Source organism: Lytechinus variegatus, chromosome 1 (genome assembly GCF_018143015.1).
Source record: "Lytechinus variegatus isolate NC3 chromosome 1, Lvar_3.0, whole genome shotgun sequence".
NCBI lineage: Eukaryota > Metazoa > Echinodermata > Echinoidea > Temnopleuroida > Toxopneustidae > Lytechinus > Lytechinus variegatus.
The window spans coordinates 76,659,137-76,674,488 of NC_054740.1; the positions used below are offsets into that span (position 1 = coordinate 76,659,137).

A 15,352-nucleotide genomic window follows, 5' to 3' on the forward strand; every position below is an offset into this window, starting at 1 on the left:
ATAAAGTACTTACGCGCAGTGGGCTGCAGTCAAGACCCATTGATTGCTGATCAGAGTACCACCACAGAAGTAACCTCCCATCCGAACAGAAGCAATCCATGGGAATTCTCCTAGTTCAGCATTGACTCCTCCCACTATTCTAGACTGATAGTCATCTACAGCTGGACGAGTACCGCACACGGATTCCTCCGTTAGATCTGCGAGAAAAATAAAAGAAGATTGCCCATTTATGTTAACAAGCACAAAATGGTCCTTTCAATTCAAAGCTTAGATGAACAGTATTCGATCTTTAAGATATGGATCCCTCTACACCCCGGGGGAGCCACTTACATTGACGAGTGGATACCATGCGCGACCCAAAAAACACGTAAAAAAGATGTCTTTTTCACGATAGGGCATGTTACATACATAACGTGATTTGGTGTCAAAAACACAAAAATAATGAAACAAGTGGAATGCCTCTGGCCGTCTCACCTGCATCACGCGAATCAATATAGCAGCAGTGCTGACTTTGAAAACTACTCTAACTCGCACAAGATGTTCAGTGATACATGGTTACTCTTATGTCCACTTTTTATGAACTAGACCAATAAACTTATAGAGATATGATGGTTATTCAACAAAAAACCCCAACATGGCCAAAGTTCATTGACCTTACATGACCTTTGACCTTGATCATGTGACCTGAAACTCGCACAAGATGTTCAGTGATACTTGATTACTCTTATGTCCAAGTTTCATGAATCAGATCCATAAACTTTCAAAGTTATGATGGTAATTCAACAGATACACCCAATTCGGCCAAAGTTCATTGACCTTTGACCTTGGTCATGTGACCTGAAATGCGCACAGGATGTTCAGTGATACTTGATTACTCTAATGTCCAAGTTAAACGAACTAGACCAATAAACTTTCAAAGTTATGATGGTAATTCAACAGATACCCCCAATTCGGCCAAAGTTCATTGACCCTAAATGACCTTTGACCTTAATCATGAGACCTGAAACTTGCACAAAATGTTCAGTGATGCTTGATTACTATTATGTCTAAGTTTCATGAATCAGATCCATAACTTTCAAAGTTATGATTGGAATTCAACAGATCCCCCAATTCGGCCAAAGTTCATTGACCCTAAATGACCTTTGACCTTGGTCATGTGACGTGAAACTCATGCAGGATGTTCAGTGATACTTGATTAATCTTATGTCCAAGTTTCATGAACTAGGTCCATATATTTTCTAAGTTATGATGACATTTCAAAAACTTAACCTCAGGTTAAGATTTTGATGTTGATTCCTCCAACATGGTCTAAGTTCATTGACCCTAAATGACCTTTGACCTTGGTCATGTGACATGAAACTCTAATAGGATGTTCAGTAATACTTGATTAACCTTATGGCCAAGTTTCATGAACTAGGTCCATATACTTTCTAAGTTATGATGTCATTTCAAAAACTTAACCTCAGGTTAAGATTTGATGTTGACGACGCCGCCGCCGTCGGAAAAGCGGCGCCTATAGCCTCACTCTGCTATGCAGGTGAGACAAAAAGGGTATTTCACTAGGAAAATTACGTATTTAGGGTTGCGAGGATGATAGAACAAAATGAAAATGTTTTATAAAGGATGTCCTTTTTGCCCCAACACTTCGTGTTAGAGTCTGATTGTGCGAGGTGTAGGTGGGGTCGTAAACCAAATAGTGTAAAGCCGACGACCGAAGGACCCGTAATATTATAAGATTCCTGTACTTGTTTAGGGGATCATTTCAAGCCAATATTTGCCAAGAACGGTTCTGTTTCCAATACTTATTCTGGGTAGGGTTTCACACGCCAATACTTGTTACGGGGTGCATTTTCAGAATATGGAAATTACGTGTTTAGGGTGCTTTTCGAGACCCCATGGTAGCGCATGGTATCGACTCGTGATTGCATGGAAATGCCCCCCTCCCCCGGGCTCTACACTTACCTCCCTCTCCGCCATTACAGTATGTCTCTTCAACATTCCCTTCATCACTTAATTGATTGCAATCAATGGGCCAGTCTTTATCCATCAATATGTTGTAAGATACTTGACATGCATCTGTGACTTCCTCACAAAGCGTCTTACAAGGGCGTCTAGAAGGACCTCCATGGGGACAGTCAGCAAAAAGCATACCACAGAAGAGAAGCAGAAAGTCTTCATGACATTCTTCCACGATGCTTGTTCCTTCAATCAAACTGATTGCGGTATCACGGTCTTGGGCTGATGGGTTTGGGAAGTAAGTCCGATCGTAGGAGAGTACTTCTTCACAGGTTGAAAATTGAAGATCGGTGCACTGAGCTGTTAAACGGAGTTTAATAAATCACACAAAATATCTTATGAATTGTAATAAAAAGAATAACACAGTAAATACATAAAGCAGGAAAAATGAAGAACAAGATCGTTGTAGATTGAGGTGGAAATGTGTTTCAAAATAGTCGAGGTCATCATAAGCGTTGTCTCATTGTTATCGTAGGGGGAATCAAAAGGAAAAATAATTGACTTTTTTTAAGGTTACAGTCATTCTTCATACTTACGACATAAATCTTCATCGGAGAAATCCGAGCAATCGTTTTCACCGTTACATACGTCATTAGAATCCAAGCAGCTACCATCACCACACATGAAGTCACAATCACCAGTTGAATTATCTAGAAAGAAGGATATGATGAGTTTCTAACTTGCTATGAATAATGACATCTGAAATGTCTGCTCGGCTATACGTGTACGTTTTCTGTATTTCATATTTTTCGTAATCGTTCTTTTAGTCTTTATGATTCTTTTTTTCTTAAATCTTGATTCTAAAAAGAGACACAAAAGAAGTTTAATGCTTTTGAGATGTGAAATATAATAATAATAATAATGAGACTTGTAAAGCGCCATGCAAATTGCCAATTGAAGACGACGAATAGCATTATCAGCTGCTTGCTGAGTTAAATCAAAAGAAATAATAAGTTGAATGTCGTCAGCGTAAATATGGTAGTCAATTTCGTGACGGATATCACTTGCCGCAAATTTAAATAAATTTAGAATGAACTAAACGAACTTAAAGTATTCAGCAAAATAGTATGCAGGGGCGGATCCATGCAGCTTTCGCCAATAGGGGGGCCGGAATTTTTTCAGGGCATATTTTCCCCGATCGGCCGCTCGAATATGATTTTTGCCGGGATTTTTTGTTTCTTTGAAGGGGTAGTCCTAATGGTCACTTTTTAATGTATAATACCATAACCCTTATTTATATAAAGCGAGCGCGAAGCGAGAGCTAAATTTTTTTGAAATCTCATGTACTTTTTCTGAAAATTTTGAACATTCTGGGAAATGTTTTTCTTCCTGAAAAAAAAGATGTGCAAGTTAATAATTACTACGAACGTAAAGAGTGAGCAGAAATGAAGTGATGGAAAAGGCCGGTCGGGACGTAATACAATCACTCACTATACTGTTAAATACTCGCTTGCAATTAGCCATATATGAAGACGTTACACATTTTTAAAAATCAAATAATGCGAGCGCGAACACTTTTACCTAATAAGGAATGGAAATTCTTAGCACGTTTTGTTTAACAGAATAGGTATATAATTAAACATGCGAGCACAAAGCGTGAGCAAAAAATTCGAGATTTAGACCTACTGAGCAAGACACTCTATTCAATTAGTTTTGTAAATCATGAAAAGGATTGGTATTAGTGGGGATCTTCAGTGGCGTAGCTACGGGGGGGGGCTGGGGGGCACGTACCCCCCCCCCTGAGATTTGGCGTGCACCCCCAGAAAAAATTGGCAGAGCAAAAAAAAGATAAGAAAAAAGGGAGAAAGAAGAAAGAAAAAGGAAAAGAAGGAGAAAGACAGAAGAAAAAAGAAGAGGAAAATAAGAGGAGGAAGACGAGTGAATGAAATAATGTGAGGGGAAGACTTGCAATTTAAGAAAAAATCTTTTCATGTTACTAAATAACATTTTTACTGGCGCTTCGCGCCCCCTTCGCGCCATAATTGCCTGTTCGATGGGATTCATATCTTGCTCAATAGGCTGATGTGGAGCAAGTTTTGAAATCAATATGCAAAACATATTTTAGCTCGGACATCGAGCTTTCATTACTTATTTCTTTTTCATTTACAAATTTAAGTGCTCTGTAAAATGTCCGTTTTATGGTCTACATATCAGCATTTTAAGCTCACACTGCGTGGTCACATTGTTTGATTTGCCAAGTTCATATTGTCTATGTGTATTCCATAATGTTCCATTAAACAAATGTATTCAGAATGCCCAGATTTTAGGTCTAAATATAAAACATGCGCGACTGAGCGTGCATGTTCTTTACTGTATTTAAAATGTACTTAAATTATCCAGTTTTACATCAGAATATCAATAATTGTCTGCTCACGCTTCACGATCGCATCATTAATGATACCCAATTGACTATATCATATTTATGACTTACAAAATACGAATAGAGTGTCCCGCTTTTAGGTCTAAAATCTCGATTTTCTTCCTCTCGCGCTTCGCGCTCGCATCAATTGTTCAGTTACATACCTATCCCATTAATTAATACAAAAAGGCTTAGAATGACCATTTGTTTTTTAAGGTCGGAATGTCAAAAAATTTGCTCGCGCTTCGCGCTCGCATTATTGTAATATATACCGTCTCCGTGGGTAACTGTAAGCAGTCCTTAACAGGTCCCTTTTCGATAATGCTAGAACAGTTGATAAAAAATTCTGTTCGCGCTTGGGGGTACATACGAATCTTGTTCAGGATCACACATAACATTGCCCAGAAAATTAATTTTCAGGAAAAAAATACATTAAAGTTAAAAAAATCGCTCGCGCTTCGCGCTCGCACTCTTTATAAGGCTTATGAGATTATTTTATGTTTATGTTGTTTTATAAGAATAAAACTAACAAGTGACTGATATAGGTGAAGAGAAATTTCGGGCCCCGTCCCCTATTGGCGAAAGTCGGATCCGCCCTTGTGGACACATACACACACACCGGAAAAATGGCCGGTGCCCCCCCCCCCTGAAAAAGCAAGGACCCCCAGTGCCCCCCCCCCCGGGAAAAAAATCCTAGCTACGCCACTGGGGATCTTCCTTACATTAATAATGCGAGCGCAGAGCGCGAGCAGAAAATTTTAGTAAACTTTTTGAACTGCTCGAAATTGTACCTGTTATGGACTGCTTGCATTTAGCCATGAAGACGTTACATATTTCATCATTCAAATATTGCGAGCGCGAAGCGCGAGCTGAAAAATTTTGACCTTTTTTATCTGAATAATGGAAATGCTAAGCACTTTTTGTAATCTTGGAAGGACTCTAAGTATATAAACTAAACTTTATTGATGCGAGCACGAAGCGCGAGCGGAAAAATTCTGGACACTATTCATGTTTTGTAAATCATGAAAAGGATAAGTTATTTATCCGCGAGCAGACACTTTTTGATATTGTGATCTGAAACTGGATAATGATTTAAATAAAGAACAATCTGCGTATCTAAATTAACGTGTGTTTTAGATTTCGACCTAGAATTTGGGTATTCTAAGTACCTTTCTTATCATGAAAATCAATGAAGCGAGCGCAAAGCGCGAGCTAAAAATATATGATATTCTGATCTAACAAAGGGTCAATTTAAGCTCTGTATATTGCAAACACTTTTTGGGAAAATTGTGAATCGTGATGGATGACAGTTGAAAAAGAGCTGATGTATTTTATTATTATTACTTTGAGTTTTTACATAGGACCGGGACATTCTATAAGGGCATTATGTCATCATAAGAAAATGATGACTATCTTCCTATTTCTCTTCCTAAGCATGAGAGCGCGAAATCTGTTAATATTATGGCCTGAAAACTGGACATTTAAAGCACTTTTGTAATTATGCATAAAATGCATGATATCTATCAATGCGAGCGGAAATCGGGAGCCGAAATTTTTGATAAACTGTCATCAAAGTGGTTTGATTTAGAATTAATATTGGGATATACATAACTCACTAATCAAAACGCTAGCGTGCAGCGCTAGCTGATACGTTTTGACAATCTGACCTGAATAGGGAACTTTTTGAGAACTTTATGGAATACAGGAAAATAATAGGTACCTGACAAATTAAATTTTGCGAACGCGCAGCGCAAGCAGAAAATGATAATAATCACACCATAACAGAAACATTTTTACAGAACACTTTTTTGAAAATCGATTTGTAAATCAAACCAAATAATGAAAGTTCAATTTCCCAGCTGAAATATGTTTTGTATACTGACTTCAAAGTTTGATATTTCAAGCTCCATATTGAACAAGATATGCAAATCCCCTAAAAGAAAATAACAGCGTGAAGCGCGAGCGAAAATTTTATATCCTAACAAATAGATTTTTCAAAAAATTATTTTCATAGTCTTCCCCTCACGTTATTTTATTCAATCATGTTCCTCCTCCTATGTTTGCCTTTCTTATTTTCTCCTCTTTTCCCTTCCTTCTTTTTTCCTTTCTTTTTCCCTTTTTTCTTTTTTTTGCTCCGCCAATGGGGGGGGGGGGCGGGCCCCCCTGGATCCGCCTACGGGTATGGTTTACTGTGTCGAAGCATGAACCTATTAAGAAGGCGGAGGATAGATCGAGTAAGAGTAAAGCAGTCACACGCCCTCTGTCCATCTCTTGGAGGATACGATTTGAGCCTTGAGGTGCTCACAAGAAGGGTTAATTTCCACACTGTGGTGGGGTCTGTAGGCAGATTGAAACAGAATCTTATTATTGTCGTGAAAGTATTCAGCAAGACGAGAGCAAGCAACCCTTTCAAGGACTTTGAAGGGGAAGGGTAAGTTAGAAACCGGTCGGTAATTTTGGAGAGAATCAGGATCAAGAGAAGGTTTCTTTAAAAGTGGTGGACGTACATGCGACTGCTCTAAACTTAAGTTAACAAGGTAAAGAAGAATAGGAGCGAGCGTGGATGAACAATCCTTAGTAACTTAGCAGGTATAGGATCCAATTGACATGACTTGGGGGGAGATTTTCGAAATTAAGACAGAATCTCATCAGGAGATCGGGTAAGGCATAAGATGTCCAAAGTAGAAGAGGTGGAATTGAGGTCAGGAGTTAGACTGTTGAAAATCCCTTGATCTTTACTTTTAAAGAAATGTGAGAATTTAGAGGCAAGAATTTACCGAGGCAAGATTATAGGAATAAGCCATGATTAGTGATTTGCCTCAAATCGTGTATCGTGGCTCAGCGTCTTATGTTCAATTGAAATTATATCCAAATTCATTTCAAGTAAAAGGTTTCTTGATCACTTTGTGTCTTTACTTATTCTGTTTCGGTCTGTTCTTTCGTATTCCTCTCACATTATGTATGCGCGTAATTTTCTTCTTTTAACATGTACAATTTCTCCTTGTACACGGTTATTTCCAGCCAAAATTCTTTGTTTGTTTGTTTGTAATCGAGTATTTTTTTCAATTAAAATAAGATGACGTGAATATTTATTCATACTTTAATATATCGATCCCCAGCCGAGTCATACCAAAGACTTATAAAAATGGGACTTTCTGCCTTCTTGTCAGGCGCTCGACGTAGCGAACGGAGAAGGGAAGTAATAACATATTATGTTATGCATGGCCCGCTGGAAGAACACCTCACAGCTGAGAGTGGCTACCCTGGGTAAATAAGAGTTATTATTATTATTATTATTCATGCATCAATATATAATTTATGGATTTATGATTAGTGCCAATACCTGAAATATTAAGAGCTGATATTTCTAAAGAGAATCCCTGTCGTGTGTCGGAGCCGTCTGAAGTAAAAGTCAACCACATCTCATTGTTAACAGACAACACGTCTCCAGGTAGATCATAACCCGTTAGTCTCTCAAGCCGTGAAGTTTGATCGGTTGAATCAAGACCCGAACCGATATATAAGAAATCATATCTATATTCTAATTCAAAGGAGTTAAAGATGGCCACAATCTGAGAATCTTCTGGACCAGATACAAGCCATTCCATCCTTGCATTATTTCCATAGTTGTTGGGAAAATTTGGCGAAACGATCATCACAGTCTGACCAAAGTCAAACTCTTCAACGTCATCATTTCCTTCACCATCTGAATTAGAAAAAAATACAAAAGGTGTAGATCGAATGTTTAGTAGATTTTTTTCATCGTTCTACCTGTAATAGGCATAATATTATATGACTATAAAAGGAAAATGTTAAATGTGGTGCAAGGAACTGTATAGATAAGCTAATTCTTGAGTCTATGTGGCTCCATGTAATTGTGACACATAGTTCTCAAGTATAACAGATGACCTGTCATCAGTATTCATGATAAATGAGCAATAGACCTTTAAATCCATATATCTCACGTTACATGCAACGCTTATAAAACTTATGAAATATTTTATTACTATCATCTCCTAGATTATCCATAATCCAGTCTGTGTACTGGGAGATCCTGGCGTAGACCCCTGGGTAGTTAGGCTGAGCACATCCTACACCCCAACTCGTAGATCCTACCAGATGCCAGCGGCCATCAGAACCCTGACAAGTTAACGGTCCTCCACTGTCACCCTAAGATATCAAAATAATCATATTTACAATAATTATATTGATGAATCAACTCTTGCTCATACATTTGAACAATGGATGAGATCAGTTTAGTGTTACTGGACATTACAAAAATAAAGTAAATTCATTCATTGAATGTTACAGGTCGAAAGATAATTTCTTCTTGTTTATATTATGAAACAACGTTACGTATAGGTCACTGCTGATATCCAAGTATCCGACTTGGAAAATAATATGCCTTTAAAGCTGTACATTAATCTTACCTGGCACGAATCTATTCCACCTTCAATGTATCCAGCACAAATTTCTGCCTCTTCTACGATACTGTATCCACTATAGAGATGGTAGAGATTGTGGCATGTGTCGTGATCGATAAGATGGACCAAAGCTTTCTGGAGATCATTCGAAATAGTACCTGCAAACATAAGTACAATAAAGCATGAAGTCGAAATCTGAATTAGAAGTTTGCATTCAGAACAGTGAAGCTATTGCCGTTAAGTAACTGTAGGATTTCAAAAATAGAAGATACGATTCAATGTGTAAGGATCGAGGGGGGCAATGTTTCTTTTCTTTCAGGGGCGGATCCAGCCTTCGCCAATGGGGGAGGGGTCCGAATTTTTTTTCAGCCATATTATCCCCGATCGGCCGCTCGAAGATGATTTTTTTGTTTCTTTGAAGGGGGTAGTCATTTTAGTCACTTCTTAGCTTTATTCTTTAAATCATCATAAATATATATCACAATCCCTTTTTAAAATGCGACCGCGAAGCGGGAGCAATTTTTTTAAATTGTATGTATTTTTTCCTCAAATTAGAACATTCTGAAAATAAAGATGTGTTTGCAATAATTACTACGAACGCGAAGCGCGAGCAGAAATTGTTGATACGCGTTTCGAAATGATGGGAAAGGTAGGCCTACCTGTTAAAGACTGCTTGCAGCTAGCCATGAAAACGTTATATACTTCGAATCAAATAGTGCGAGCGCAAAGCGCGAACTGAATTTTTTTTTACATTTCTACATAAAGAATGGAAAACTTTAATCAATTCTTGTAATCATGAACATGATAGCTATATAACTAAACAATTGATGCGAGCGCGAAGGGCGAGCGAAAAAAAATATAGTTTTAGACCTAGAACGTTCGGGACTCTCTATTCATATTTTGTAAATCATGAAAAGGATGAGGAAGAGGGGATCTTCCTACATTAATAATGCACGAGCAGAAGTTTGTATACGTTTTGAACTGATCGAAAAGTGCCTTTTAAAGAGTGTTTGCACTTAGCACTTAGGAAGACATTACATATTTCAACAATCAAATAATGCGAGCGCGAAGCAAGAGCGGAAAAATTCGAGATTTAGACCTTAAACTGGACACTCTATTCGTGTCTTATAAATCATGAAAGGGATGAGAAAGGGGATCTTCCTTTATTAATAATTCGAGCACAAAGGACGAGCAGAAAATTTTTGATATTGTGATCTGAGACTGGATAACTGAATGAACATGCGCACGTGTTTCAGATTCAGACCTAGAATCTAGGCATTCTAAATGTTAATTTTTAGACAGTAAAACTGACAGAGCCCTTTACAGAGCCCTTTTAAAAAATCAATTTGTAAATCACACAACTTAATAAAATTTCGATTTCCGAGGAGAAATATGTTTCGTATATTGACTTTCAAACTTGATATGTAACCTTCATGTTGAACAAGATATGTGAATCACTTAAATTCGTGGGCGAAGCGCGAGCGAAATTTTATATAGTGACATGAATTTTTTTTTAAAGTCTTCCTCTCATATTATTTTATTCACTCGTCTTCCTCCTCTTCTTTTTTCTCTTTTCTTTTTCTTCCTTTTTTCTTTCTTTCCCTTTTTTCTTTCTTTTTTTGCTCCGCCAATAGAGAAGGGGGGAGGGCCCCTCGGGCCCCCACTTGGATCCGCCTTTGTCTTTGATAACCAGGTTAGGCATTAGCACGGCCAAGGAATAGGAGTGACTTCGCCCCTCCCCCTTCCCAAACTGTTTACAAAAAACGTTAAAAAAAGGACCATCTGGGGTTCTTACCACAAAGCTTCGCAATGATCGTAAAACATTTTTCTATATATAATTGATTGCATAGACTACAATTCACAATCAATCGTAAAAATTATGTGTACGATTAAACGCTAACCTTTGTGTAACGGGAACCGGATTGTGTTTTTACATGTCCAGCCGTGATTTTTAAACCCACTAAAAACCACATCGTCGTATATCATTTTCTTTCATGAATTAAATTTTTATGAAATGGAATTTGTTCTGCTTTGTTCAGTCTCGTAAACGACTGGGTAAAGCAACGAAAAAAAAACCCGATTGAAAGGTTCATACCGAGTAAACATGGCTTCTGGAGAATATATCATGACATCGTGAAAAAAATTTGATGCAAAATGCATGAACAAAACCTTTTTCCTTCGATATTGAACATATTTCCAGATGGGAGACGTTTGGTCGGGTGTTTAAAATCTACAACCAATGGATAACAATATAATTGTCAGGTGAATACGGCAAATAAAAGATTCTTAATAAATACTGGAGTAATAATAAAAAAGAGGGAGAAAGGTATATCAGTAGACTAAAACAGTATCTTAGGAAAGAATTATATACCTCCAGATTCCAAAGTTCCCCATCCTGCGATCCAACATCTCCTGTATACTGTTGTTTCATTTTGAAGTGTTGCTAGGCAAGCTGGTCTTACATATTCATTGAATTCGACAGATTCCGAGAGACGAAGGAGTGCAAGATCATTTGCTATTCCATTGATATCACCATAATTAGGATGCACGATTACTCGATCGACCCCCAGCTCCACCTTGGAGTCGGAGTGTTCCAATAAGTGACGGATTCCAAGAGTAACGGTGAAATCACTCAGGTCCATGCCATCTCCACTACCCTCCCCGTCATCTCTTTATTCAAGAAAGGAAATTGGATGGATAACGTAAGAAAATAATGTATTAATCATGGTCAATAATTATTGTGGATGCAGAAACTTCAAGAGATCCACATAAATGTCTAACTTTAAACATTACAGAAGTAGGTAGCCATTCACAGAATTATCATCAATGAAAGAATTCAAATAGATCAAAATACTTCTACTCCTCGCTCATTGTCAAATGATATGTTAGATGTTCGCTGCATCTGTTAAAAATATTAAGGCTACACAGATATAGATTACATGTGTTTAAGAGTTTATCATGAATATTAGTTTCATATTACTTACGCGCAGTGAGCTGCAGTCAGGATCCATTGGTTGTTAATCAACGTACCACCGCAGAGAGCCCAACCCCTTCGAACAGTAGCAATCCAAGGGAATTCTCCTAGATCAGCATCCACTCCTCCCACTATTCTAGAGTGGTAATCATCTACTGCAGGACGGGTGCCACATATACCTTCGTCTGATAGATCTGTTGTGCAAAACATTCGATGAAGATAATTTTACTTAGCGAAACACTGTTTTGGGCCAAATTCAATTGATTGCAAGAAACCCCTCCTCGGAGCAATCTGATAAAAACAAAGTTAACATCACCTCCGAGATCTGTGATAGATTTCATCCTATGCACCTTCAGAATCACATTACTGGTGAAACAAGGAGATCACGATCTCTTACGGTAAACACATGACTACTTCGGAATTATTGAGGAATGAGGGGACCATGATGCCCATCCCCTCTTTTCTGATCCTGGTCCTCATTTGTACGATCGCGCCAGAATTAGGCACAAGCTTCCTTACAATATGAACTACGAGCCTGAAACTAAAGCGAAAACAGAACATTATGAAAGGAATCATTTAGACAAAAATCCGTCTTATTATATCGAGCCCCAAATCTAATGTTATCTCCTAATTTTTAGATATCATCTTTATGATAAAGAATGTTAGCACGAAACTTTGAAGAGAGGCCATGGTGCCCTAGTACCTCAAAGTTAAAAGTGCAACGTTGAACTTATAAAGAATGGTAAGGTGCAATGTTGCAACTGCAAAATGACATGATTTCTCCTACGACCTTTCGTATGAAACTTCGCAATGTTCATATGGACTTGTTTTGACATTGGGCTGCATCTCTAATTGTGCCAATCGGTTATGATTACTCCTATCTATTTGAAATCGATGATTGCATTTATGTATATCCAAAAACTAACCGCCTTCTCCTCCAGTACAGTAATCATTGTCAACATTTTCGTCATCACTCAGTTGTCTACAATCTATTGGCCAGTCTGCATTCATCGATTCAACGTATGATTCCCGACAAGCATGTGTGACCTCTTCACATAGGCTCCTGCAAGGGCGTCGAGAAGGACCGCCGTGTGGACAATCAGCAAAAAGCATAGCACAGAAGAGAAGCAGAAAGTCTTCATGACATTCTTCCATGATGCTTGCTCCTTCAATCAAATCGATTGCAGTATCACGGTCTTGGGCTGATGGGTTTGGGAAGTAAGTCCGATCGTATGAGAGTACTTCTTCACATCGTGGGAACTGAAGATCGGTGCATTGGGCTGTAAAACGAAAACAATAATACTAATAATGATGATACTACTGTACTACTACTTCTAGAAATAATAATGAAAATAATAGCGCTTAAAATACCGTCCATATCAATAAAAAGTTTTAATTTTGAAAAAGATCTAGACATTGAAAAAATACAGAACATGGGGATCCTTTTCCACATATTCTAGGGTTTGGGTCTCATCTATCGAATGAAAGAGAGTAAGAATTTTGACTTATATCGGTTTGCTTAGAAATGTTCATTTTCGCGCTGTGTTAACGAAGAAGGCCAAAAACTAACTGACCATTTTCTCACACATTTCTTTTGTATTTTGATTTAACTTAAATAAAACATATACATTTAAACATTTTGTAAAAATTGCTACCAAAACTAACACCTTTTAGTGCCAGCTGGATCTGAGGACATAACTGAATATAAAGAAAAGTTTATTTCAGACAATTCCAGCATTATATTCTTTCACTAAATTTTATTATTTAAAGTGAGACCACTGATTATATTTTATTTAACACTGTTTTTCCCTACTTTTCCCAAACTTGACGATGATTAAAAAAACGAAAATCAAGTTTAACCATTTCATGTGAATCACAGCTCCATGTAAAGCAGATATCATCACAATGGCATCGGGTTTTTTTTTTTTTTGGGGGGGGCGCACTAGTACTGGCGCTCTATGAAGTGATTTCGGCAAGGAAACAAAGATATATTCAAATCAATCTTCATAGCTGGATTACATTTGTTCTTCATGATTAACGTCTACTTTTATTCATATAACTATTCTAGGTTCTGCGCAAATCATTTTACTTATTTTAATTAGTGGTGCTCACTCAAGCGGAATGATTTTTGACAATTATTATATCGTCATTATTTTGCCTAAAGAGATATGTATCAATGTTTAAATGTAGAAAAAGCTTCAGGATATTGCAAATATATAATTTTATAGGATTACTTCTAAGTGTAAACTTTTTTGACGAGCACTCTATAACGCTTAATACAATGTTTCTAATACTATCCCCCCCCCCCTTAACATGGCTACCCTGATCAGACGCCCGAGCATTCAATGAATTCCTTCCTACTGGGTACCCATTTACTACACCGAGCCGTTCATGGCCGTTTCATAAAGCTGTTCCTAAGTTAAGAAAGATTGGTGAAACTTTCTTATGCGGTAAACCATCACCAATTCAATATATTATTTACCACAAGAAAGGATCATCAGTCCTTGTTAGAGTCGCTCTTAACTTACGAACAGCTTTATGAAAGAACCACCTGGGTGGAGAGTGTCAAATGCAGATAATTGACTTGCCAAAAGACGCGAGTGCTACGTTGGGATCTGAAACCTGGACGTAGTGGATCAGAGTCGAGACTCATCCACTAAGCCACAACATAGAGTAAAACCAAATCTGAAATCAATTTCTCTCGATACTTCTCGACTATAAGTACTTAATATATAAAACAAAACATTTGTCTGTTTTCAGTTTATGGAAGTTTAAGTGATTAAAAGTTGTCAGCTCAATTTTCCATTAAAGGCCATTTGCAGGATTTAAAAAGATGCACTGAACTTTTGCACTGCAACTGCAATTTCTCTGGACACAATAAAATAAATTATGATTCTATTTTGGTCATGGTCAATCATTTATATCGAGCACTTACGACATTGATCTTCGTCTGAGAAATCTCGGCAATCGTTTTCTCCATTGCATACTTTTTCGGATGCAAGACACGCGCCATCACCACACATGAAATTGCATTCATCAGAAGAATTATCTGTAATTCAAACAAGCCATGAGAGGAAAATACTTTAATGACATCTACAACTTGGGAAATAATCACTATAGACCATGCAGTTGGGAATTGAGTACCACTATGTATGATTAATTTCCAAACTATAAGTATCAAGTTCGTCAGGTTATGAAGGGAGTCTTCATTAACAATCTATGCTTTCCAGAAAGCTCATTTTCAATCATGTTACATTATAATTCGCTTTATAATTTGGTTGAAAATTTTCAATGAAGTAAATTCATTATCAATCAATATATGCCCATGTTATCTGCGATATTAGTCTTGACAAAAAAATGCATTTGTTCCCCGAGCTGTTTTTTTATTGAATCAGCAACAATGACAATAATGAATAACAATAAAATTGTGAGCCAGTATGAGATGACAATGCACTTTTTGTTGTTACTAGTACCATTATCAGTGTATTGTATAAAAATTAAATACTTTTTTTAAAAAGCAATGGAGATTGATGCTAGAGCATTCGTACATGTCATTTGCCTTGACCGTAGACCTAGTTC

General features: G+C 37.4%; 1 protein-coding gene across 1 annotated transcript in view; it reads right to left on the reverse strand.

Moving 5' to 3' along the window:
- LOC121423493 overlaps positions 1 to 15,352 on the reverse strand; it is a 161,372-nt gene that overhangs the window by 119,453 nt on the left and 26,567 nt on the right. The window contains 10 exon segments of the mRNA XM_041618845.1: positions 14 to 197; positions 1,963 to 2,316; positions 2,553 to 2,666; positions 7,719 to 8,081; positions 8,383 to 8,545; positions 8,806 to 8,957; positions 11,171 to 11,469; positions 11,784 to 11,967; positions 12,700 to 13,053; positions 14,709 to 14,822. Coding sequence (XP_041474779.1) covers positions 14 to 197; positions 1,963 to 2,316; positions 2,553 to 2,666; positions 7,719 to 8,081; positions 8,383 to 8,545; positions 8,806 to 8,957; positions 11,171 to 11,469; positions 11,784 to 11,967; positions 12,700 to 13,053; positions 14,709 to 14,822 — 2,281 coding nt within the window.